The 24,381-nt window shown below is 40.8% G+C and overlaps 1 protein-coding gene across 3 annotated transcripts in view; it reads left to right on the forward strand.

The window, feature by feature from the left end:
* The window catches only part of Cpne4 (copine 4), a 477,370-nt gene that overhangs the window by 433,449 nt on the left and 19,540 nt on the right, over window positions 1–24,381 (forward strand). For all 3 annotated transcript variants that reach the window (XM_036193242.1, XM_036193244.1, XM_036193243.1), the window contains exons 10-11: window positions 683–742; window positions 14,580–14,713. In XM_036193242.1, coding sequence (XP_036049135.1) covers window positions 683–742; window positions 14,580–14,713 — 194 coding nt within the window. The remainder of the gene's footprint in view (window positions 1–682; window positions 743–14,579; window positions 14,714–24,381) is intronic.

Raw genomic sequence — 24,381 nt, forward strand, 5'->3', positions numbered from 1 at the left:
GTGGGGGAGAGTGACTAAGTATGAGGCATACCCTGTTCTAAAATAGTAATGAGTCTTGAAAACATGGTTCATGTCTCAACCCAAAGGCAATTGTCAATTAAAACAATGCATAAACCCAAATAAAGAGGGCAGGGGGTGGGAATCTGCAGATGTACTGACACTGAAGACCCACCACAGACCTCTTTCTGCCCTTTTCCTTGGCTTAGCAGCTGTCTTAGTTAGGGTTTCTATTGCTATGAAGAGACACCATGGTACAACAACTTTTATAAAGGAAAACCTTTATTTGTGGCTGGCTTACAGTTTCAGAGGTTTACTCCTTCATGGAGGTGTACAGAGAGACATGGTAGTGGAGAAGGAGCTGAGAGTTCTACATCTTGATTTGCAGGCAACAGGAAGTGAACTGTGTTCCACACTGGGCATATCTTGAGCACATGAGACTTCAAAGCCTACCCCCACAGATACACACTTCTTCCAACCAGGCCACGCCTACTCCAAGAAGGCCACACCTCCTAATAGTGTCACTCCCTATAGGCCAAGCATTCAAATACTTGAGTCTATGGGGGTGGGGGAAGGGCTGTCAGACCTATTCAAACCACCACAGCAACCTATCTCTTAAGTGTAGGCATTGAGTATTCAGGGAAAGCAGATCATACTATTACTAACCAGGCCCTCTCCCATGCAGATCCACAAGATGCATTCCTTCTTGGACTACATCATGGGTGGCTGCCAAATCCAGTTTACAGTAAGTTGTTTTTGTGTTTGTCCTTATTTGATGACTGAGGCATGGGAATGGTGCTAGGTTTGGGGGCATGCAGATACAAGATTTTTTCAAAATCTTAGGCAAGCATTTTAGCACTATTGCTGGAGTACGGCATGGAACCCTGTTTTTAAAATGAGTTCATATTCCTGCTTCTTCTGGTGAGTATGATCCCTGCTCCTCAACCTCAGATGGAAAACCCTCCTTGTGTTTCCCTTTTTTAAAGTAATTGCTTGAGGTATGAGGTACAAGGCAGGCTGTGGATTGCCAGATCCCATGGCTGGGCAGAAGGATGAAAAGGAAATGGGTCATGCTGTTCTATTTCACTGAGCTAAGACAGATGCCTTGGTTGTGCTAATGTAACTAGAACGCAGGTATCAATGTCATACCCACTGATCAGTAGCAAGGGAAAGCTAAGTGCTTTCTCAGGCAATGAAAAAGGAATCTCAAAAACTAGAGGACCAAGTTAAACCAGGTTGAAATACAGTGGCTATTTAGTCTCAGCAGGTGAATTGAGGATCATTTCCTATATATAATCTTGTGGGATTTAGACACTACTGATGTGTGTTGGTTAGGATAACTGATTCTTTTTTAAGTACCAATAAAGGAGACTGTGATATGACCTAATGGGTAAAGGAACTTGACACCAAGACTGATGACTTGAGTTTGATCCCCAGGACTCACACTGTGGAAAGAGTAAATCAGCTCACATAAGTGGGCCTCCAATCTCTATATGATTGTCATGGAATACATATGCACACAAAAAAATTGTATCCATCTGCCCTGGAACAACTTGTCTTTACTCACTCAATATACAAAAATATTCTGAGATATAGGCAGATTTAACTTTCAGGAAGAATATGCCCAGATAGTAATATAGGTGTGCTGAACACACAGGAAGGCAATATGGATTACAACATTGAAGAGATGAAATTTGTACAGTACTTACCTATCTTCTTACAGGACGGTACTTGTGAAGTTGAGCTCTCTTTAGTTCTGTTGACCAAATCAGCCACATGAGAAAACATGAAAAATGAGTTTTAATTTTGTATGTGTTTGAGTCCAACAAAATTGACAAAATCCATGTATTACCAGGGCCATGGATAGTGCTGGTCACAGGACTAGAAAAAGGAATTGAGACAGATGGCCATCTGATAGGCCAGTGTCTCTTTAGCAAAAGACTCATGTGGTGGTTTGAATGAAAATGGCCCCCATAGGCTCATAAGGAGTGACATTATTTGAAAGGATTAGAACATGTGGCCTTGTTAGAGTATGTGAGACTTGTCAGCAGAAGGGTGTCATGGGGATGGGCTTTGAAGTTTCAGAAGCTCAAGTCAGGCCCAGTGTTACTCTCTTTTCCTGCTGCCTGCTGATCAAGATGTAGAACCCCTAGCTACTTCTCCAGCACCATGCCTGCTGTGAGCTACCATACTTCTAACCATAACAGTAATGGACTAAACTTCTGAACCTGAAAGCCAGCCCCAATTAAATGTTTTCCATCATAAGAGTTGTCATGGTCATGATGTCTCGTCACAGCCATAGAATACTGACTAAGACAACAACTTCTTTCTTTTTTAATGACAGAAAAGTCAACCTATACTTCCTAAACTCAGCATTGCTCATTTACATTTGAATGCTCCAGTAATGGATCTATCTGGTCATGCTATAAAGTCTAAGATTTTCCAGTGATGGAGCCACCTGCCCTTCTGCATGCCCACCTGCCCTCTTAGTATATAATGAAGGCAACAAGAACGTGTCATGTGGGCACATATCCCCAACACCACCTGTGTGGTGGGCTTATTGCTGATCCAGATCTATCTACAGGGCAGTAGCAAAGCAAGAAAATTTGTCAAGGAGAGCCACTGAAATAGTTTCCCAAGATATTAGGCAAAAGACTGATGTCAGAAAACTATTTTTAGGTTTCCAAGGGAAAGCTTTATTGATTTCAGTTTGTTTTAGATTCTGTAGATTCTAGGCTCATGAACAACTCCTTATTCAACCTTCACAGGCTTGCTTTGCCCTTGGGGCTGTGCTGAAGAACATCAGCTACCCCACAGGCTTCCCAAACCACATCCTGACTCATTTTGTTAGTTCTTTGAGAATTTCATACAATATATTTTGATCATTTTAACCCTCCTTTGTTGATTCCTTCCAATTTCAACCCATTTTCTTTTTCATTCAACTTTGCATCTCCCTTTTCCCTATCAAAGCCAATTTGTGCTACCCAGTTATACTGAATGTGTGACCTTTCACTGGTTGGCTTACCAGGGTTTACACTCTTGGACATGCCCATGGCTACTTGACTTTGGAAGGTTGTCATTCATGTTCTATTTTCCTTGACGTTCTCACTGTATTAACCTTCCCCAGCTGGGCAGAGGCTACCTCGGTGTGTGTCATCAATGACACCCCAAGTCCTAGTTTTTCATCTTCTTTGATAGATCTGTGGGAGACAGGAGTGGGAATAGCAATCAGGAGTGAAAATGAGGAGAGGAGAATGCAAAATAATGCTGAGAAGGGTCGGGCTATTAAGGGTTCCACCACAAAGCCCTTCCTTCCATAGACTTCAGGTTAGACTCTAGAAGGAGAGTGAAAGTACTGCATGCTCATCCAAGAAAATGCACCAATCACTCCAATGGCATTTGCTTCTTACTGCTTAAATAGCATAACCTAATGTAAATTTTAAGCTGTAATAAAGTCAATTAAAAGTAGCACATAATTTAACTCACTCTAATAGTGCTTATATTCTACCCAGTAACTTCACTGTGGCATGAGAAGGAGGACTCCCTGGCATGGAGATAGCAGGAAAAAGACAAGAGGGAGGGAAGGAATTATACCTCTGTATCACCCAGAAGCAAAGATTCTCATTGGCTCATGATGCAGCCATGGCTACTGAGCAAGACCAGTAGCTTTAGGCATGAGAAACCTGAGTCCTGAAGACTGATATTCAGGGATCAGAAGTGACATGAAGTTCTAGGTGTTCTCCACTTCATCCTGCAGGTATACTCTTCCTTCCCCACCCCTCTCTAAATCCCAGGCACCTGTGCTAGCCAGTTCCTCCTGCTTTTATTTGTTGCTTGGGTTTGTCCATTGATGGGCAGCAGTCAGAGAGCAAAGGGGAAAAGTGATGCAGAAGACTCATTTCTCTAGATGTCTGCTTTCCAGGTTGGAAACACAGTGACCTTTTTCATCCATAGAAGGTCACCGTTCCTACCACATGTCCTGTCTTTTGTACTCTGCTTGCTGAGTTCTAGAAACAGTTCTTCCTACCCTTTGTGATTGGTTTTATATACCCTTTTCCACACATTTGTGGACTGTCCCTTTACTAAACTCCCCTAGTCATCTCTTCTGAGCAAGCTGTTTCCTGGAGAGACTCTGAGCATCTGGCATGACATGCAAGGGCTGAGAGAAGCCTTCGTGTCTTCCATGGGACTTCTGGTTCGAGCTAAGAGAGTTAAATAACACTCCCAGCACAAGGCTCCTTGAAATACTTTCACTTAACCCTAAACTTTCAAGAAAAAAAAAATCAGTTTTAGCAGGAAGAACAAGGTGCATAAATAAATAATGGCCCTAGGGATTTGGTTTGAAAAACACCTCCATGAACTAAGTATTCATGTACATGAATTCAAATGATAAATGCTGGAAGCTTACTTGTATTAGTATGAACAGCAGGGTGTATTTGGGAGTACGATGAGAGGTATCTTTGGTTCAAAATTAAGGGGATTTGAGTGCTGAGGTAATTTTGTACACAATGGAATATTCAAATGGACTGAGAACAAGACAGGAAACAACAGCCAGGTGTATTAGAGGAGTTAATCTGAAGGTGTTTACCAAACACTATTTATCAAAAGCAACTGATGGTAGTGGAGGAGTGTGGAAGATGAGGCACAAGATGACAGCAGATGCAGCAAATCCTAAGGAAGGTGATAGGAGAGTGACTCAGTGTGGCAGCAAGAGAAGGGGCTATGTGGAAAGAAAGGCAGTGAGCCTGGCTCTCAGATACGGAGAAGAGATTTGGAAGCCAATGAGTCTAGGATGACTTGGGCTTGGTACCTGGCTGGCAAGACATGGCGGTGTTGTTCATGGAAAAATGCAGGAGAGCTGTGAACAGGATGAATTTGCTTTGGGGAATGTTGGAAGTATGTTTGAGTATCCTGGTGGATAGCACCTACAAATGCAAGTCTCAGTTCCAAGAAACAGGTGCAATTGCATGCATCTTGATCTGGATGAGATGGACAAAGAGAAGAACAAACAGAGACAAGAGACCCAATGACAGGAAGTCATAGAAGACCTCCATGGGCAAGAGAAGAGACAGCCAAGGAGCAGGAGGTCCAGAAGCTCAAATGGCCAGTGGGTGGGAGAGTTTCAAGACTATGGCAACAATCCCAAGTGCTAAAGAAAAGAAGGAAAGTGAATAGGCAAAGACTGAGGGATGTGATGAGCAGACATGGGTCATCTTCAAAAGAACAGGTTCAGCAGAATAAGGTAATTGAGATCCTGGGTTAGTGTGTGAACAGAAGGTAAAGAGCATCACAGGTGTGAACACAAGAATATCAACAACAAAGGGAAGACAATAGAGGAAAGGAGGAGGACAATTTGAGGGTTAGAGGGGCAGTGTTGGGCTAAAGTCGGGCAATAAGCAGAGAAGTGAAACAAGACAAGGATGCCCAATGAAGCTGTGGTGTGGCTCAGAGATAAGTATTTGCCTAGAATGTCAAAGCCCTGGGTTCAATCCCCAGTATTGCAATGCAAAACAAATGACATTAAAGGGAGCCTTGGTCAACGATTCCTTTTTCGTCATTGGAACATTTGAGAACCAGATACATGACCTGTATTATGTCAATAGAAAATGCACACACTTGATTTTGCACACAACCATGGCAAATTGAGAGCACCCCCAAGGACAAGCTTCATATATGCCTCATGAGAATCCTGGAGACATAAGGACCAAGATCAGCTGTGGTGTCTCAGTCTTGGAGGAGGTGAATGGAGGTGAAACAGATGACAGAGAGAGGCATGTGGTTTGACACATGGCACTGGAGCTAAAAATAAAACTAGATACTAGAACTTCATAGACAAAATACAATTCTAGACAGTGCAGAAGAGGCAGGTGCTGTGCAGTGTTTGGAAAGGAGATGATGAGAGAATTAAAGTCTTCTTTTGAAAGCAGTGGTTTGTATAGACGCATGAAAACATTAATTGTAACGTAGATTTTCATAGATAGGAACTTGTACTGCTTAAATGTCCAACAGTAAAATAAAAACTGTGTAAACTACGGTACTCCATCTAAATGGACTATGATGCAGCCATTTTAAATTATAATTTCAAGGACTAGGTAATCACATGAATCCATGTCTATGATAGATAGCACTGAGTGAAAAGAAAACCAGAATGACTCTGTGAGCACAACTATGTAATAGATTTCACCACATAATGTGCCTTTGTGTGATACATATAATGCATATATATAAAAAAATAGTTTGAATGTGTCCCTATGAAGCATGATGAATCCCAAAGCAATAGTATTGAGAATAGAATTGAGACCTAGGATCTCTGGAGGTTTATAGGTCATAAGGGTTTTACCCTCTTGGTGAATTATAATATAGTTAATTATGATACAAATTACAAAGTAGAATGCATCTGCGTTCACTCTTACTCATGTTCTTCTGCCTTCCACAATGGGATGAAGCAGTGAAATAACCCAGACCAGGTTTTAGCGGTGAGCTCTTGAATACCTCAGCCACTGCAACCAGGACTCAGCTCCATCTCCATCTATAAATACAGTCTATAGTATTCTGGTAGAGCATCACAAAATGGATAGAGGAAACATTGTATAAAAAAAAACCTAGAAACTAAGTAAAAATCACTTACTAAGCTGTAGAATGCTGGGCGGTGATTTTTATTGATATTTTTGCGTGGCTACTTGTATGATTTGTGGTAGTAAAAATTAAAGATGCTATTTCCCACTTCCCTCTGATTTTATGATGTTTTTAGTAATATGGTATCATATATGAAGCTGAATGTGGGTTCTCTCACCCTGACTATCAAACTTAAAACTTGGATTATCTATTTAAGAACCTCTCCAGAAATATTTTCTTATTCTAGCACATTTAACATGTCTTATGGCTACTAGATATCCTGGCTTAAGTTTATAAATCCTTATTTTAGACGCCAGATAAATACTGGTGAACTGAGATAGAAGAGTAAGCCCTGCCTGAAGAAAACATAGCCAGGGTGCAGTGAACACAGGAGGCAAATTTTTACCATTTCTAAGAAATGGACCAAGTTGTTTCAGGGAAATAGGATTTTTTAAAAAAATTTCATGACCACCTTGTGGAATTTTGTGGAAACAGAGAACAAAGTCCACATCTCCTATTATAAGGCTTACTGCATAAGTCTGAATTATGTCTAATTTCTTATAACTGCCTCAGAATGTGACAGTATGCATGTGGGCTCCAGGTTATAAGAGATTCAGCAACTAACTAGATTCTGCTTCCCAGTGACTTAGAAGTCCAGCAAATTCCCCCAAATGGCTAGTTAGTCCAGTGATGGGCAGCTATCTGAAGAATAGGGTTGTTTGGTATAAAAACATAGAAGTATCCAAAGACGCATTCGCTCAGTCTTCACATCTAACCCTTTCCCAAGAGGAAGTGCCACATGCCAGAGACTCGGCAGTATCCAGGGAGTGCCTGGAGTTCTTTCTATGCCCGGTTTTGCAGTCGCTCCCCACATCTGCTTCAAAACGTGAGCAGCTTCCCAGGAGCCTGCTCTCAGCTGCCCGCTGAGAAGATTGGAGCACACGCCAGAAGACCAGGTTTTCTTAAGTGCTTTCTATCAGAAAATGAAAACTCGGCAGTTCTGCTAGCTTGCTGGCACTCAGGAATCCGGTGTCTGCAGCCACCTCCACAGACTGGCATTTTCAGTCATTTTCTTGCTTTTATTCCTCAACTTAATCCCATCTTTCACTGCCCTCCTCCCCTGTCACTTTCTAAAATAAACCTAACCTTTCATTGCATTCTCTTCCCACCACAGCTAACTTGAAAGAGCACAGGACTCCTGGTGCAAGGCCACCTCCTGAAGATGGATATTTTATCTCCAGCTTCCGGAGAGACTCTTTAGAAACCATTGCTTGGCAGAAGGGAAAAAAAAGCTGCTATGTACTTAAGACTGTGCAAGCACATGATAAAATATCTTTATGGCACCTACAGGAAATACTAGGTGGTACAGGTCACCGGTTTATTCCCTTCTTCACCTGGTAACATTTCAAAGCCTGTCCCAGTACCTCCTGAACTGGGACAACCCCTCTGATGGACATAGATAGATACAGGCACCAATGCTATGGGAAGTGAAGAAATCCCAAAGGCTGGCTTAAGGCCACCAAAACCAAGTGGCCCAAGTCTAACCTTCTAACTTTGGCCTTCATATTAGTCTGTTGTCCAGCAGGTGTATAACCTTCTTCCAGCCACAAATAAATCTACCTCTTCTTCCTTCTCCTAATGGACATCCAACTCCATGTTATATAAGTCACTAAATCCTATTGAGTTCCATGTTTAGTAACAATCCCCTTCTCACCACCCTAGTTTATTAAAAATAATGAGGCTCTTCCAAGTCTGAGGATGAAGGATTTGTAGGAATGGCCTAACAGGGTTCCTTAGGGTTTTACAATATAGGATCATCTTTTGCTGCACCCCAATTTTAGCTCTAAGATGTGTTAAAATCAGTTTTAAATGTATTTTTGCTAAAATTCTGTGTCTGTTCATCCCGATGTGGTACATATATACTCCTCTGAATATCATGTCCCCCATGTAGATGATATACCCAGGCTCAGACACCAGCTATTGGCAGCTGCCTGACTAGAGCATGTTGCCTGCCTGGGGAGAACAGGAGAGGTATTTCTGTCTCTAGTCACTGCTTTTCTTTATGGGTTTTTATCCATCCATTCTACCTGATTTCATCTCCTAGTTTACTATCATGCCACCAGTATGTGTTTGCTGTCACGTAATACCCTGGAGATTTCAGGATTTTCAGGTGAGTTATGAAGACCTGAGATGATAATAAGTTGACGATCAGGAGGCATGGATAGGATGCCTTCTGTTGTAAGGAGTACTGTGATACTGTGAACAGAAATGAGGTAGCTTAGCAAGCATGAGACCTTGGTTCAAGATCTAGCATTATTTAAAAAATAATAATAACAACAACAAAACCTATCAACATTTTCCAGTGACTTATTTTTCAGATAACATATAATCATGGTAATAGACATATGTCTTAATACACTCTGGAATTTCCCAAAAGGATGGTTGTTTGGTTTTGGCTTCTTATTTGACAAGGTCTTACTCTATAGCCCAGGCTGGCCCTACTCTTCTAAACACTGAAATTACAGGTGTATGCCATCACACCAAGACTGGGGGTTCCAAGAGTTTTTAAATGCTTTTCTAAGTGGGAAGAAAAGGGGTGACATCATACTTGGCCATCCTAGCCTTGACTGACCCTTTAAATTTGGTTGTTTATGCAAGGCACTGTTACCTCCAAAATTTGTCTGAGAGAAAAAAGCTGATGATGGTGGATCTCTGAGCTGCACTTAGTTAACCGAGGGGTCTACCATAGTATGAAAAATATCACCTCTTGTTTTGTAGCCCAGGCTGGCCTTGTTTTGCAACTCTAGTGAATCAACTTGCCTTCCCAAGTGCTGGAGTTACCAGCATGTACCATCATACCCAGTCTGAGTACCTCTTGTGTGTTCCTCTTAGAGATGTTTTTCTAGAATTGTCTGCATAGATTTTGATCATATTTGTCTGATGAGAGCTGCATGAGTGGATCCCAGGGTGCTTCCTGTCTCCTGTTCAGAATTCATGGAGGTTTTAATTATCACTGGCTTCCCTCACAGAGCTTAATTGAAGGGAGCTTCTTCCATTGCCTTCTCTTTCTTTGTGAAGATTGGTTCTCACTTTCAGGATGAAGGCCATCTCAGAAGACAGAGTATTTGGGGGTTCTTCCAGAACAATTCCACCCATTCTCAGTAAAATGTCTTTCCACTCTTATTCATTGGCCGCACACATTTGGATTGTCCTTTCCCTCCACAATTGTTTAGTCACAGAGAACTGATTGATTTAAGACCAGTCCCCTGAATTGTCACAGCTGCATCCTGCCTCCTAACTAGAAGTCTTTCTACCTCTGACCATTTTTTAAATGGGAACTATTATACCCCATTAGAGATTTTTATAATTAAAAATATTGTCTTATACTTATTTACATAGTGATAAGTTTTATGAAACATTATCATTCATTAATAGCATATATTTTGGCAAAAATCACTGACCAGACTTCCTCTCTCTCTTCCACTCATAGTCATGTTCCTTTACCAAGACAGTCTTGCTTCAATTCCTGTATCATATGTATGTGAGTCTATGTATCTATCTAAAATCTAGGATACACAGGCAAGAGAAAATATGTGGTTTTCTGAGTCTGAGTTATTTTGCTTAACATGATGACCAGAATCCCAGTTCCTCAGACAATGTAATTTCATTCTTCATGGCTAGAAAAGACTCCATTGTATATGTGTATATATACACCACAATTTCTTTATCCATTCATCTATTGGTGGATTTTAAATGAAACTTGCATGCAGTTTTAGGTATATAAAAGTATAATAATGAAGCATTGTGTTTTGGAGGCATATAGACATAGCTTTAAACACAGCTCTCCACCCTGTTGTATGTATCTGACCTTCAACCCCTTTGGGCATTATGTTATTAATAAAAAGAAACAACGATTTCTACCTTATAGTTTTGTGCAAGTAAATAATGCCAATAGAGCAGTCTTTGAAAGAGAACAGTTTTAGCAGACGTTATTCCTCTCTTTTCATGATTACTCAAAGTCAGGATGCTTGGGGTGGTAAGTTTCCTTTCCAAGATCTTCCTTATCACACACTTTATATTTTCATTTTATCAGTAGATATTCCTTGTCAAAAATGAACAGATATTCTGAAAATAGAGATGAATCCTTCCTAAATTCATTTTTAACTAAGTCCTGAGGAGAGATAAAGAAGAAAAGGGGGGAAAGAGCTCCATGAAAGAAAGCAAAAGGGGTTCTGAATACATTACAATTAGTTTATTCTTGTTATTTTGATTGATTACAGGACTACAACCTCTGACAAAGTAATATATTTCCCCACCAGCATTACTCTTTAATTATAGCTTTTTTCCTTCCAGAATGCCCCATTTTTAAGCCCAGGGAGCATCTCAGTTACTGGTTGTAATAGAATTTTTCAAATATAACACAACCAAACAATTATTGTCTCATAATCCCCAAGATCATATGAGAAAAATAGGGCTTTTTTATTGTTAGGGAACCATAGAGCACATTCTATTATAGTGTGAACAGAAGAAAAGATGATGCAACACGAACACTCCACTCTCTCCCATGACTTCTGCTTTGTAACCTCTCCCACCCTAAGCTAGATGGTTTTGAGAGGTCTTCACTGGATGGATTATTTTGATGGTGATGCTGTTGGAATCTGGGATGTTTACTCTTATTTTAACACCGTTGGCTTTAAGTATTCGTTGCTATTGTTTGTTGTTAACAAGTATTTGATAAAGAGCAATACAAAGACTCCATCAAAAAGTTGGCCCTCTCCTTCAGGGCTAGAGAGGTGGCTCAGTGGTTAAGAATATTACCTTTTGTTCTAGGGGGCCTGGATTCAATTCTCAGCACCTTACATGGTAGCTCACAACCATCTGTAACTCCAGTTCTAAGAGATCCATGAACAATACAGAAGCAGTAGTAGAAAGATCCCTCAACAAAGAAAAGCCCAGTACCAGACAGATTCACGGCCAGATTCTGCCAGCTCTTTAAAGACGAGCCAATACCAATATTTCTCAAATGGTTCTATGAAATAGAAAGGCAAAGATCACTACCAACTCATTCTAAAAAGCCAGTATCATCCTGATGCCAAACTGGACATGGTCACAGCAAAGCAACTACAGATAATGACCCTGGTGAATATTGCTGTAAAAACTCTCAATAAAATTTTTGCAAAGTGAACTCAAGAGCACATTAAAAGGATCACACACCATGACCAAGTTGGTTTCAATCCAAGGTAGCAATGCTGGTTTGACAAGCACAAATCAGCAACTATGATCCGCAAATGAATAGACTTTGGAGTAGAAATCATATGTTCAACTCTATGCCAAAAAGCATTGACAAACCCAGCATCCTTTCATTATAAAAGTACTGAAGAAACTAGGAATGGAAACAGTATAATTCAACATACCAAAGGCTATTATAAAGCAAACCTATAACCAACATTATAGTAAGTGGATAAAAACTGAGACCATTTCCTCTTGAGAAAGTGCACACTCTTGTTTGGTACAGTGTTCAAAACCTTAGCTAGAGCAGTGAGACAAGGGAAATTGATGAAAGGGATACAAACAGGAAGGGAAGAAGTCAGATTGTCCCATATATAGATGACACGGTTCTATACTTAACTTAGAGCCCCTATGTACTCCACCAGAAAACTCTTAGGCCTGATGAACACTTTCAGCAGGATAACAGGATACAAAAGTCAGACACACAGAAATCAATAGCTTTTCTATACTTTATAACAACAATCAGGCGTCCAGGTGGATATCATTCACAGCAGGTTAAAAATACATAAAATAACTAAGAAAAATCTAACAAAGGAGGTGAAAGAGCTCTCAGAAAGAAATTTAAGAAGACAGAATTTGGAAATAACCCCCAATGCTAATGGATTGTCAGAATTAATGTTGTTAATGGCAAGAAAGCAGTGAGAGAGATCTATAAATCTAATGCAATAAAAATCCCTATGACCTTTTTCCTCACAGAAGTAGAAAAAACATACTAAACTTCCTATGGAAGCACAAAGCATCCCAATGGTGACCATCCTTAACAGAAAGAATAGGTACCACAATCACTGGTTTCAAATTACATTACAGAGCCATAGTAGGAAAACAACAATAACAACATGGTACTGTTGCCAAGACAAAAAAAGTAGGCTAGTGGAAGAGAGTAGAGGACACAGAAATAAGCCCACACTGTTGCAGTGACCTAATGTTTGACAAAGCAGTCCAAAAACATCCATTGGAAAGAAGACAGCCTCTTTAACAATGGTACTGGAACAACTTGGCTTCCACATGCAGATGAATGAAATGTATCACTAACCCTATATATAAAATAAATTCCAAATGGATCACCTTAATGTGAGATGAGACCTAAGGCTTTGAAACTGCTAGAGTAAAACATAGAGAAAATATTTCAAGATAGCCAAGAAGTTTCTGAAAAGGACTCCATCCCACAAGAAGTAAGCCCAGCAACTGGCAAGTCTAGTTACAGGAAATTAAAAGATTTCTGCACAGCAGAGGAAACAATCACCAGAGGGAAGAGACAACCAACAGAATGGGAAGACAGTCTTTCTCAACAATACATCAGACAAGGGATTAATATCTGTGATACATAAAGAACTGCAAAAATAAAATGCCAGAGACCATATCATCTGATAAGTAAATGGGCTAATGAATTAACTTGATAGTTCTCAAAAGAAGAAAATCAAGAGCTGGAGAAATAGCTCAGTGGGTCCTTACACTTGAGAGGACCAGAGTTCAGATCCCAGAATCCATGTAAAAGCCAAATGGGTGTAGCTGTGATCCTGGTATGTAGAAAGCAGATATAGAATCCCTGGAGCCAGCTACTAACCAGACTAGCCAAACAGCAAGCTCTGGGTTTAGCAAAAGACAATGCTTCAATATGTATGGTGCAGAGTGATCAAGAAAAGTATCCAGCATTGACCTTGGGCCTATACACACACATACACATACGCCCCCATACATGTACCATACATCATACAGAAAGAAATGAATATAAGTAGTAAATAAATACTTGAAAAGCTATCCAACATCTTTGGCCATCAAGAAAATGCAAATTTAAACTGATTTGAGATTCCATCTCAATGGCCATCATCAAGAAAACAACTGACACATGTGCATGAGGAAGTGTGGAGAGAGGGACCCTTATTCACTATGGATGGAGAATGTAAACTTGTGTAGCCACTATGGAAATCAGTATAGAGTCTCATCATAAAGCTGAAAACAAAACTACCATACAACCAAGCTATACCACTCTTGGAACTATACCTGAAGGACTCCAATTCCACACCCCACAGAGCTGTTGAGTCCCATGTTTATAGTTGCACTACTTACAGTAACCAGGTGATAGAGCCAGATGCTCCTCCAACAGATAAGTGGATAAAAAAGTAGGATTTTATTCAGCCATAAGGAAAAGTGGAGTCATAACACTAGTGGGATGCAAGCAGGAAAACAATACATGAAGTGAAATAACCAAACTTAGAAAGAAAATTATCATGTTTTCTCTCATATGTGGAACTTAGATTTAAAATGTGTGTGTGTGTGTGTGTGTGTGTGTGTGTGTGTGTGTGTGTGTGTGTGTGTGTGTGTAGGAGAGAGAGAGAGAGAGAAACTAGAAAAGGGACCATGACAGGAAGAAGAAATCTTAAGGGATGGGAGGAAAGAGGGTAATAGAATAAAAGTGAATAGCGAGCAGAGGGGTTGTCTGGGAAGGATGGAAACCAGGCAGGAGGGGCACAAGGCACACTGCAGAAGAAGGATGATTAAGAATAAAATATGATGACATTTATGTACAAAAACCCCATAAGGAAACTCATTGTTTTTGATGCTGACTTAAAACATAAGTTATTTTTCTCTGTCTGAGGCCATGTCTCTCTCCAGGTTAGTAATGGTTCCTAAATTCATCTGACTTAACCCCATCTATTCTTCTGGTTTTCCTCTTCCAGGTAGCTATAGATTTCACTGCCTCTAACGGAGACCCCAGGAACAGCTGCTCCCTACACTATATCCACCCTTACCAACCCAATGAGTACCTAAAGGCCTTGGTGGCTGTGGGAGAGATTTGCCAAGACTATGACAGGTAAGAAGCTTCAGGTTATCAGCCATGCTCTTATCTCTCAAGTGGGGTCCCCTGGCTGTTGGTTGACTCATGGCAGGAAAGAGGCCATCAATTCCAGCAAGTCTTCCTCTAGAGGCTCATGAGAGAACAGAATAAAACCTTGTGCCAGATACTTCATTCTCTCCACATCTAGAGAAACTGAGTTGGTGCCCCCCTCGCTTCAGTGAACCGACAAATCCCTCTTTCAGCTTTCTGCTTGATTTAGGCTTGTGAAATCACTAGATAGTGACCTAACATCATTGTGTGGACTTAGTGTGAATCTGTCCTTGCTACTCACATTTTGTTCATGAACCAGCATCACCCCTGACCTGCTGAACTAGAATTGCAAGCTAAGGAGGGTCTCAGATGCCTGAGTTTTAGAAGCTTGGTTTTATTGGATGTTACTGTGTTCCTCCTCTATACTTTAGGCATAATACATAATAGCCATTATTTTTAAAAGAATAAAACTAAAGGGAAGATAGGTCACTTGTATACCAGAACACAGACAGAGATGGTATTTGAACCACAATCCTTCACACTCTACACATTGAGGTCGACATCACTGTTTTCCAGATCTTGGAAGCTATTGGTAACATTGGCAGAGATATGTGTCTACCCAGTTGTGCATCTGTGTGGTCAGGAAAGTGTGTGTGTGTGTGTGTGTGTGTGTGTGTGTGTGTGTGTGTGTGTGTGTATTCACATGTATGCAGAGATGATCTTGAGATTCAATCAGTAGTATTTATTTCTTCTTAATGATAAATGCTGCCCTTTCCTACCAAGACTGAGGGAAGTGGTCAACATAAACTGCTTTAAGCTGGCTTTGTGCTGTCACTCCAGTGTGAATGGATAAAGGGAAGGAACTCAGACATTTGTTTAAGGCTTTTTGAGATAGAACCAATGTAAACATAAACATATACATCTCAGAGGACCCCTGGTGTGACTGGGAAACAAGGCTAGTTAGTAATGAGCTGTGAACAGCTGACCTTTTAATCTAAGAAACTAAACAAGGCAACTCTGTCCTCTGGGTTTAGAGAAATTTCAGCACATAACACGATTTCTGTTCTTCCTGAGTTCATTATTGGTAACAACCATGCTAAAACAAAACAAAACAAAAAAATTGCTACTGCCACAGGCTAGTGAAGGGCACACACACCCTTGTGAAACACACAGCATGGGTTATAAGAAAGGCCCAATTAGTCTCCTGTCTGCTGAGGTCTCTATATTAGGCCTGGTTAGCAACAATACCCCAATATGCCATAGAGATACTTAGAGAGGAGATTAGCAGGTCCTATGAAATCAATGAGCAATAAACATCCCCAAAATTCTTCTCCAGTGTCTCTTGTTACACCCCTTAAGCATACCTCAAAAATCATTTTAAATTACCTTGTTGAATTCTTGGTTGTTTACTTGACTATATCTGGAATTAACTAAAATCCAAGCAACTGGGCACACCTGTGGGGGATTTTTTTTTCATTAAATCATTTAAAGTGGGAGGACACATTTTTAATCTTGATCTTTTGAGGTAGGAAGATCCACCTTTCATGTGAGCCACATCTTCTGGTGGAAGCCTATGTAAAGGACACGGAAGAAGGAAACTTTTGCTCTTTGTCTGCTTGCTCTCACTGGCAAGTCCATTCCTTCTCTGGCATTAGAGCCAACTTCTTCACAATTCCAGTGTATACTAATTCCAGTGAGACATCAGCAACAAGAACTGAACAACTACTGGATTCCTGGACTTTCCCTTGGTAGACAGCATTGTTGGACTAGCTGGACCAGAGCATGTGAACCACTCTACTAAATCCCTTTTTACGAAAATAATGAGTTTCAGCTCTGGTTTCTTCAGGCTCCAATCCCCAAGACACAGGAGTAGGTATCACCTGTCTTCCTTCACTCACACAACAAGCATGTTAATCCAGTGTGACCTTGTGTGTACACATAAGGGGATAAGAAAGAAGGGAGGGAATGTTTTCAGGACCCCTAGTGTTTAGACATTGAGATGCATATAATAGAAGGTAACTTTCCCAGGGGAGTGCTAGGTAGGCAATGTGCTCAAGCCCAACCTAAGCAACATAATAAGACCCCTCATGTAAAGTAAAAGTTAAATCATTGGATAAAAACTGAATATATATGGAATATATTACAAGAACTATAAACCTGCAGGAAGAAGGCATCCAATAGTCAATTCCAAAGAGTGGAGTGGTCAGTTATTCAGAAACTGAGATGCCAAAACCCAGAGTCTGCCTCATGGTCCTGGATCACATTCATTTGCTGGTCTAGACACTCATCCATCATGAGGAAGCATTTATTGAGTAATCCCTGCAGAGTGTGTTCACTTACTGGTCTCCTCACACTCAGAACGCAGATGCCTTAGCCAGAGTGACTGGACATCTAAAGCTTTTATCCCTTGAGAATGCCAACCAGACAAAAGTTGACAGATACTTTGTATTCCCTCCCAAACACAGATTTCATATAAACGTAAGATATGTCACCTTAGGAGTCACATGAGGAGTCATTAGAAACAATTCCTTTTAAATTTTAATAGTGTAACTCTGAAGTCATGCCCAGCTGGACAAGAAAATCAACTTCGGGCAGCCCAGCAGAGCAACATTTTATTTGTGTTTAAAGAAGGCAGCGCTACGTTAAAATGGGCAAATTCTAAAGAAGAAAAGGAGGTTTGAAAAAACCTCTGCACTCGTTTAAGAGACTCCCTGGGAGAGTTTGGCATGCAAGCGGCTCCCATGGAAGCTGACAAGGTTCGGCAGTTTCTCTTTTGTGTGGGTGGATAGACAGTCGACAGGCAGAGTCAGGAAATTTCAAGTCAGGGCTCTGGAATTAATTTATTCTTGCATCAAAGTCAGGAAGGTTGGTGCTTAGAAAGAAACACTTGCATAAAACCTGACAGAAGGCATCATCTCCCTCCTGAAACCACACAGGGGTTTTCAGTTCCTGTGAGCCTTAGCGATTCCTCTCTGCCTCTGACAGCCGAGGGTTTTCTCTGCCTTGTAGAGTCATCCCTACTGGGTCATTAGCAGGTGACCCATTAAGTAGAACAGTTTGAACAGGACATAAATCTCTTCTCCAGATGGCCTTGAAGGGAGGATCCCCCATCCACAAGAGAGCTGTCCCCAAATCCAGAAGATAATGTTACTGGCCCATGTTATCTCTCACCCTCTGCAAGGACAATCCCAGCTCATATGGCTTAACTGCCCACACAAATTAGTGTGTGCATACACATGCACAAAAACATAATGCATGCATGCATGTGCTTACATATACCCTTAAGCACACACATGTACATATCCACTGCTGCAGCACACTTCCAGTAAGGCAAAAACCAAAGAGCTCCCACCTTAAAGGGAATGAGAGACAGTTTATCCTGGAGACGTTTTGAATGACCACAGCCTGAGAACACAGATTTAGGTTATCCCAAGTGACAGGTTCCAATGTGGAAACAGTCTCATGAAGTTTTATAGTTTCACAGAAGAAACAAAGTCATGAATCAAGGCAAGTTTAAAATACATTGGTGGGCACACCAGTGAGGCAATTACAGCAAGATGGGGGGAGGCTCTTCTACAGGCCCAAGTTTCTATCTGATAATATTCTTAGCTTTCAGGTTGGTGGAAGCCAGTGGGTCTGCTAAGCCAACAGGTTCCAAGTGTTTTTATCTATTAGTCACCGATGCTAGTTCCAACTTAGAGGTCGCTGCAGACACAGCTTCTCTTCAGGAGTTTTCATTCACAGCATCCACTCTTGTACACCTCTAGAGACAACTTTTTCCACTGCCAGCCCCAAATATTGACATGGAAACTTATTAATTATGAAAGCTCAGCCTTAGCTTAAGCTTGGCCCACTAGCTCTTATAACTTAAATTAACCCACTTTTTTTTTTATTAACCTACCTTCTACTACATGGGTTTTGCCTCTCTCCCATTTTGTGTGCCTGACTCATTCCATGTCTCCATGGCATCTAGATTCATCTCCTACTTCCTATCTCACTGATTAGAATTCCTGCCTATACTTTTTGCCTAGTTATTGGCCATTCAGCTCTTCATTAAACTCATTCTAGCAATGTATCTTCACACAATATACAGATATCCCACAACACATATCAGTGTCAAAGTGGCATGCTTTTCTTGGGGCCAGCATAGCTCTGGGTCTCAGAAAACATGAACTTTCCTCTAATGGAAAGCCTGGTCTGGATCTGTTTGCCATAGGCCTGTGATCTCAGCTACTTTGGGAACTGAGACAAGAAGACTGCAAGTTCAAGACAGCCTGGACAACTTAAGTGATACCTTGTCTCAAAATGCTTTAAATAAAGTAAAAACAGTAATAGTGGTAGGGCACTTGCTTAGCATGCATGAGACCCTGAGTTCAGTCCCTAATTCCATGAAAGAAAAGGGGAAGGAAGGAGAAAGGGAAGGCAGCTTGTTTGTGATCAAAAGACCCGAGAGACAAAATGCATTGCTCTACAAGCACAGACTGCTGGTCTAAAGAAGTGGCCACCTCCGAGTGAATTAGAGACACCAGAAAGCAAGGCAGGAGTGTGCAAGGTCCTGTGTTAGGAGACATGCTAGAACTAAAACTCAATCTGACAGGTGTTTAGACATGTAGAACACTGGGCTGCTCAGCAGAAGATGAGGGTCCTTCTCAGTACAGCCTTTGCCACACCCCACCTCAGCCCATCAGGACTCTCATCTTTGATTGCACACCAAAAAACACTTGGGAAGCATCAAATATACTGTTTTGTGGGTCTCACCCCTGCTGTAGACTGAGTTCACTATCTGCTGTGCACCTGGAAATCAGGATTTTGATATTGTTGTTCTGGTGGTTATCCAGCGTTGAAATCCACCATTAAGTGAGGAGTGCTGGGTCACTGAGAATGCCAGCATCCCTGCGGCAACTCCTAAATACCACTCCCCTGTGTGGGGCAGCAAAAACATAAAACAACGTGGCAGAATTTTCCCCATGTGGCTCACAGTCTAGTGGAACACAGAAGTGTGTCAATAAGTCAGTCAATCAGGTGCCTTGACTCATACCTGGATGCCTGGCACTAGCAAGGCTGAGGCTAGAGAACAACAGGAATTCAAGGCCAACCTGGGATACTTGGAGAGACTATACCTCAAAACAACAAAAACAAACATAGTCCCAGCTCAGAATGGCCCAGAAAATCCTTCCTGTGTAAGGATGAAGAGTGTGTCAAGGAAGGACGGGTCTCTTCTGCCCTGCTGGAAGAAAGGTGGACAAGGAGAGAATCTTGACAGTGGTGACTGGGCTAATCAGAATTCTGGCATATACCCTCTTTGCTACTAGAACATAAATGGAGTTCTTATTCTGGATCATTAGAACAGACCAGCCTCTTGTGGTGAAATGTGGTGATATTTTAATTATGCTGAAATGTGATTTTTAATTGTATGTTAATAAATAAAGTTTGCCTGGAGATCAGAGTCATTAGCAAGCCAGGAACAGAAGTCAGGTGGTGATAGCCCACACCCTTAATCCTATCACATGGCAGGCAGAGTCTCTGTGTGGTCAAGGACACAGCCAAGTGTGGTGACACAAACCTTTAATCCCAGTACCAACCATAGAGACCTGGAGATCTGTATAGACAGGCAGTGACGAGGAAGTCATGTGGTTGGGTTTAGAGCCAATAAGAAGGCAGAACAGAAAGGCAATAAAAAGACAAGTCAGTCAGGAAGAAACTCTCTCTCAGGGTAAATGATGGTAGCAAGTGGTAACCTAAAGGCTCTTCACTGGTACTCTGATCTCTTGGGCTTTTAACTCTGTATTTGTCTCTGTGTTTCTTATTTAACAAGACTGTTTAGAAATTTGTCTACAGTGAACAGAGTCAACAAGAGCAGTAGAAAGAGTATGATGATGTTCCCCTTAAAGGGTCCTGATGACAGATGAACCTGGGTTCACACCCCAGCTCTGAACCTCTGTTCTCATGAGAGTTATAGCTTTGGTTGCAAATTGAAGGTGCATCTAGTTTCCTTCGCAGAGCCCATGCAGTTCTGCCTGTGGTATAATCAATGGTGAAGGGTGTTATCTTTAAGACTCAAAATTCAATCTTTAAAAATAAACTGAACACAAAAAGAGACAGGATTATAGTGTCTGCAGGTCATGCTGGACAAATGACCTGTAGGGGTTTTGTCCCTTTGTTTGGTGGTCGGTTTGCTCATTGCCTCTGAAAGGATTCTGTAAAAATATGCAGCCCTCACACATTATTTCATTGAAAACATCGTTCTTCATTATAGGTTTCAATAGTGATAAGAATGGGAAGTTCTAGAGTGTTATAAATATGGGCATTTAAAAATAAACTCTCATGTAACTCTTGTAACCACCTGACAGAATCTAAATGCAAATTGGCTATTGGCCTTTTCCCCCTTTTCTTTTCTTTCTTTTTTTCTTTCTTTCTTTCCTTCTTTTTTTTTTTTTTTTTTTTTTTTTACAAATATACTTGAACCAGCTCTTCAGTTTCAAATGAGAATTGTGCTTCTTCACCAACTCGGTTTCTGTTTCCATCCATAGAATTTGGTTTCAGCATATCATTTTTAAAACCAACACATTTTTGATATGGTGTTTGGGAGGATCAACCAAAGAGAGCTTTGTGCATATCAAACACCCCACATTCTGAATCCTTTCTCTAGGACTCAATGTCTCATCATAAATTTAGTTTGAAGTTATTTTGATGGTCATTGTATCATACATATCTGTAAGGAAAACAAGGATATTGCATGCATGGAATTTTTTAATATCTAAAAATTATTCATTATGAAGAGATTCAAACTATTCTAAAAATATCTCTGGATTGAGTTTTTGTTAACAGTTATAATTTGAATATTATTTATCTAAAGAATATTCATGTGTTAAGAATTTCAGAGCTTAATTATTGTATAAAAGAAGTACAAGGGTTTTAGAAATCAGCTCTCACCAAAACAGTGTGTGTATGCGGGGGGGGGGGGGTCCAGTTTGTATATATATGGATAAGGGCTACCTATTGCTCAAATGTAGAATCCGGCATCAATTCTAACCCATTTTTTACTTTGTCAATATAAACACTAAGAAATTTGTTCTTATAAACAAATGTGTGAAAGTAGGATTTAACCTACACTATTGCTCAGTTCTTTCAATGATATAACCCTCCCCACCCCACTCAAGTTCTCATAATAGTTTATAATAAAAAAGTATTTAGGGGATGGAGTCTGGTGCAATGGCTCAGCAATTAAGAGCACATACTGCTCTTGCAGAGGACCAAAGTTTGGTTCCCAGAACCCCCATCAGGAGGCACCCATAACTCTAGCTCGAGGAGTTCTTCTTCTGGCCTCCCCAGGCACTGGCACTCACATGCATATGCCCACATACAAACAAACACACTTACAGATTATTAAAAAGAGAATAAATCTTAAAATATTATTCTGATATTTGTGCCATGGTACACATGTGGAGGTTGGAGGACAGATATCAGGTGTTGATTCTCTGCTTCCACCACGTGTGTCCCAGGGAGAGATCAAGCTCCAGTCATCAGGCTTGGTGTCAAGTACCTTTACCTACTGAGACATCTTGCCAGCTCCCAAAAAATACTTTAATGACTTAACAACTAACAATAACACATCCTAAATTCTTTTACACAGTGCTAGAGATTAAACCCAAAGTCATCTATGTGGTGGGTAGGTGTTCTACAACTTAGCTACACCCACAAGCAATTTTTAAAGTGAAAATTGACAATGGCCTGAGTTGCAGAAGATTTGGTTCCTACTGAACTTTGGAGAAAATGTCCTTTATTTGACATTTGAATCTTGTATTTGGTAATTGAATCTTGGTACTTGGTACTTGGCGCTGAATCCTGTAGAATAGTTCCTTTACTTGATAATTCAGATTTGGTCTCTGAAGCAATGCAGAATGTAGGCTGAGACTCAGAAGACGTAAAGAAAAGAGTAGCTATGAAAGGGAAGGTGTGAATCCAGCCAGGCCTCACCATCACAGATGCTCCCAGAAGATCAACTTCAGCAGAGGATATGTGTGGAAATAGGAGAATTGAATGCTAATTTCCCTTTGTAATAAGAAAGCCACACTCTTACATCCCCAGAAGTCTTAAGATGCCTGTGTGGAAAATTGTCTTCATCAAACTGCCAAGAGCTCTGAAAAGCCATCTTGTCTGAGTTGACCTCCATTGGCATGTATATTGGCATGTAATATGCATCCCTTGATTAATCCCTGTATTAATGTCTTGCTTTGGCTCTGTGTTTCCTTAATGGAGAAAGTGAAAAATGTGCTTAAAATCAAATTTCCCACCAGCAGATATTTGGATATTGGACATGACCATTTCCTATGAAATTAAAGACAACTGATATATCAGCATGGAAGGACATGAGGCCTTCTGTTGTGTTTTTTGTTTTACTCTGATAGTAAGAAATGTAGCCTTTCCCAGGGTGGTAGCATATTTCTGAGATTTCCAGGTGGGCAGTGTTTGCCTGTGTTTTTCTCGCAACAGTTGCTAATAGCCCTTTTGCTCAGTACCAGGTGGATCCAGATCTGACTTCTTTGAAGTGTTCTCATATTAAAGCTTTCTTTTGTCAAACTTTCTTCCTTTAGTCATTGCATAAGACTCTTTTCTGACTGGCTTTATTTTTAAACAGGAGGAATGGACTTTAAATCTATTGTGCTAGGCTTGGAATTTTTTTCTTCAGTATGTTTATTAAGTAGAAGCTTTATGGTGGCTGACTTCAGAGAATTTAGCCCTTCTGGGGCATTAATTATTCTCCTTGTAGGTGAGGTGTTTTCATACCATCTTACTCTTGAAACTCAATTACATAACAGTGCATGTAGCTCAGCAAACCTCAAATCTCCAAGGGTGGTTTAGCAGGTATAAAAGGAATATCATTAAAGCACTGGGTACTGCATTAGTGACTGGAGATAGATACAGTATTAGATACACACACACACACACACACACACACACACACACACACACACACACACACACACCATGCCCCCCCCAAAAAAAAGAGAGAGAAAACTCATCAAAGAAAAAATAAAGGATGTGATGCTTCTCAGGCTTCTGGATCTGACTCTTGAGGAATCCCTGCTGTGGAAGATCTGGGACCCATGCACCCCCCAAGAAAGTCTTCTAACTTAGCCCCCCAAGATCCTCCCTTGCCTACCACTGGTTTTTTATTTTGTTTTGTTTTCTTGGGCTAATGAGGAAGTTCTGAGGCAAAGTCTTCCCATCTTTCCAAGGCAGGAGTGTTTTCTTCTCCTTAGAGCTGTGACTAATCCTCTATAAGCTAAGTGAGTCTCTTACTTATCAGCAATAATACTTCCTCTATTATGTAGTAGACGAAATGTACAACAGAGCCTGGCTGGACAAGGCTATGAGGAGACGAGGGAGTTTGTGGTTTAATGAAGGATTTTAACCTTCACTTTAGAGAACACTGGCCTCTCTAGATCTGTAGCCCCACCTGTGTGGAACTGACTGTGTTGGAAGGTTTTGTCAGAGCTGTCATGGGTTGCTAACAGCTTCTAAATCAGGAAGGGATGGAAGAAAATCTGGCTTTGTTAGTTTGATTTTCTTCAAGTAACTTTTCAGAAAGTGGAGCTTGGCCCAGTCTGAATGTCCTCTTTTCCTACAGAGGATGGGGTGAGCCCTACTCT

Source organism: Onychomys torridus, chromosome 7, assembly GCF_903995425.1.
Source record: "Onychomys torridus chromosome 7, mOncTor1.1, whole genome shotgun sequence".
Taxonomy (NCBI): Eukaryota; Metazoa; Chordata; class Mammalia; order Rodentia; family Cricetidae; genus Onychomys; species Onychomys torridus.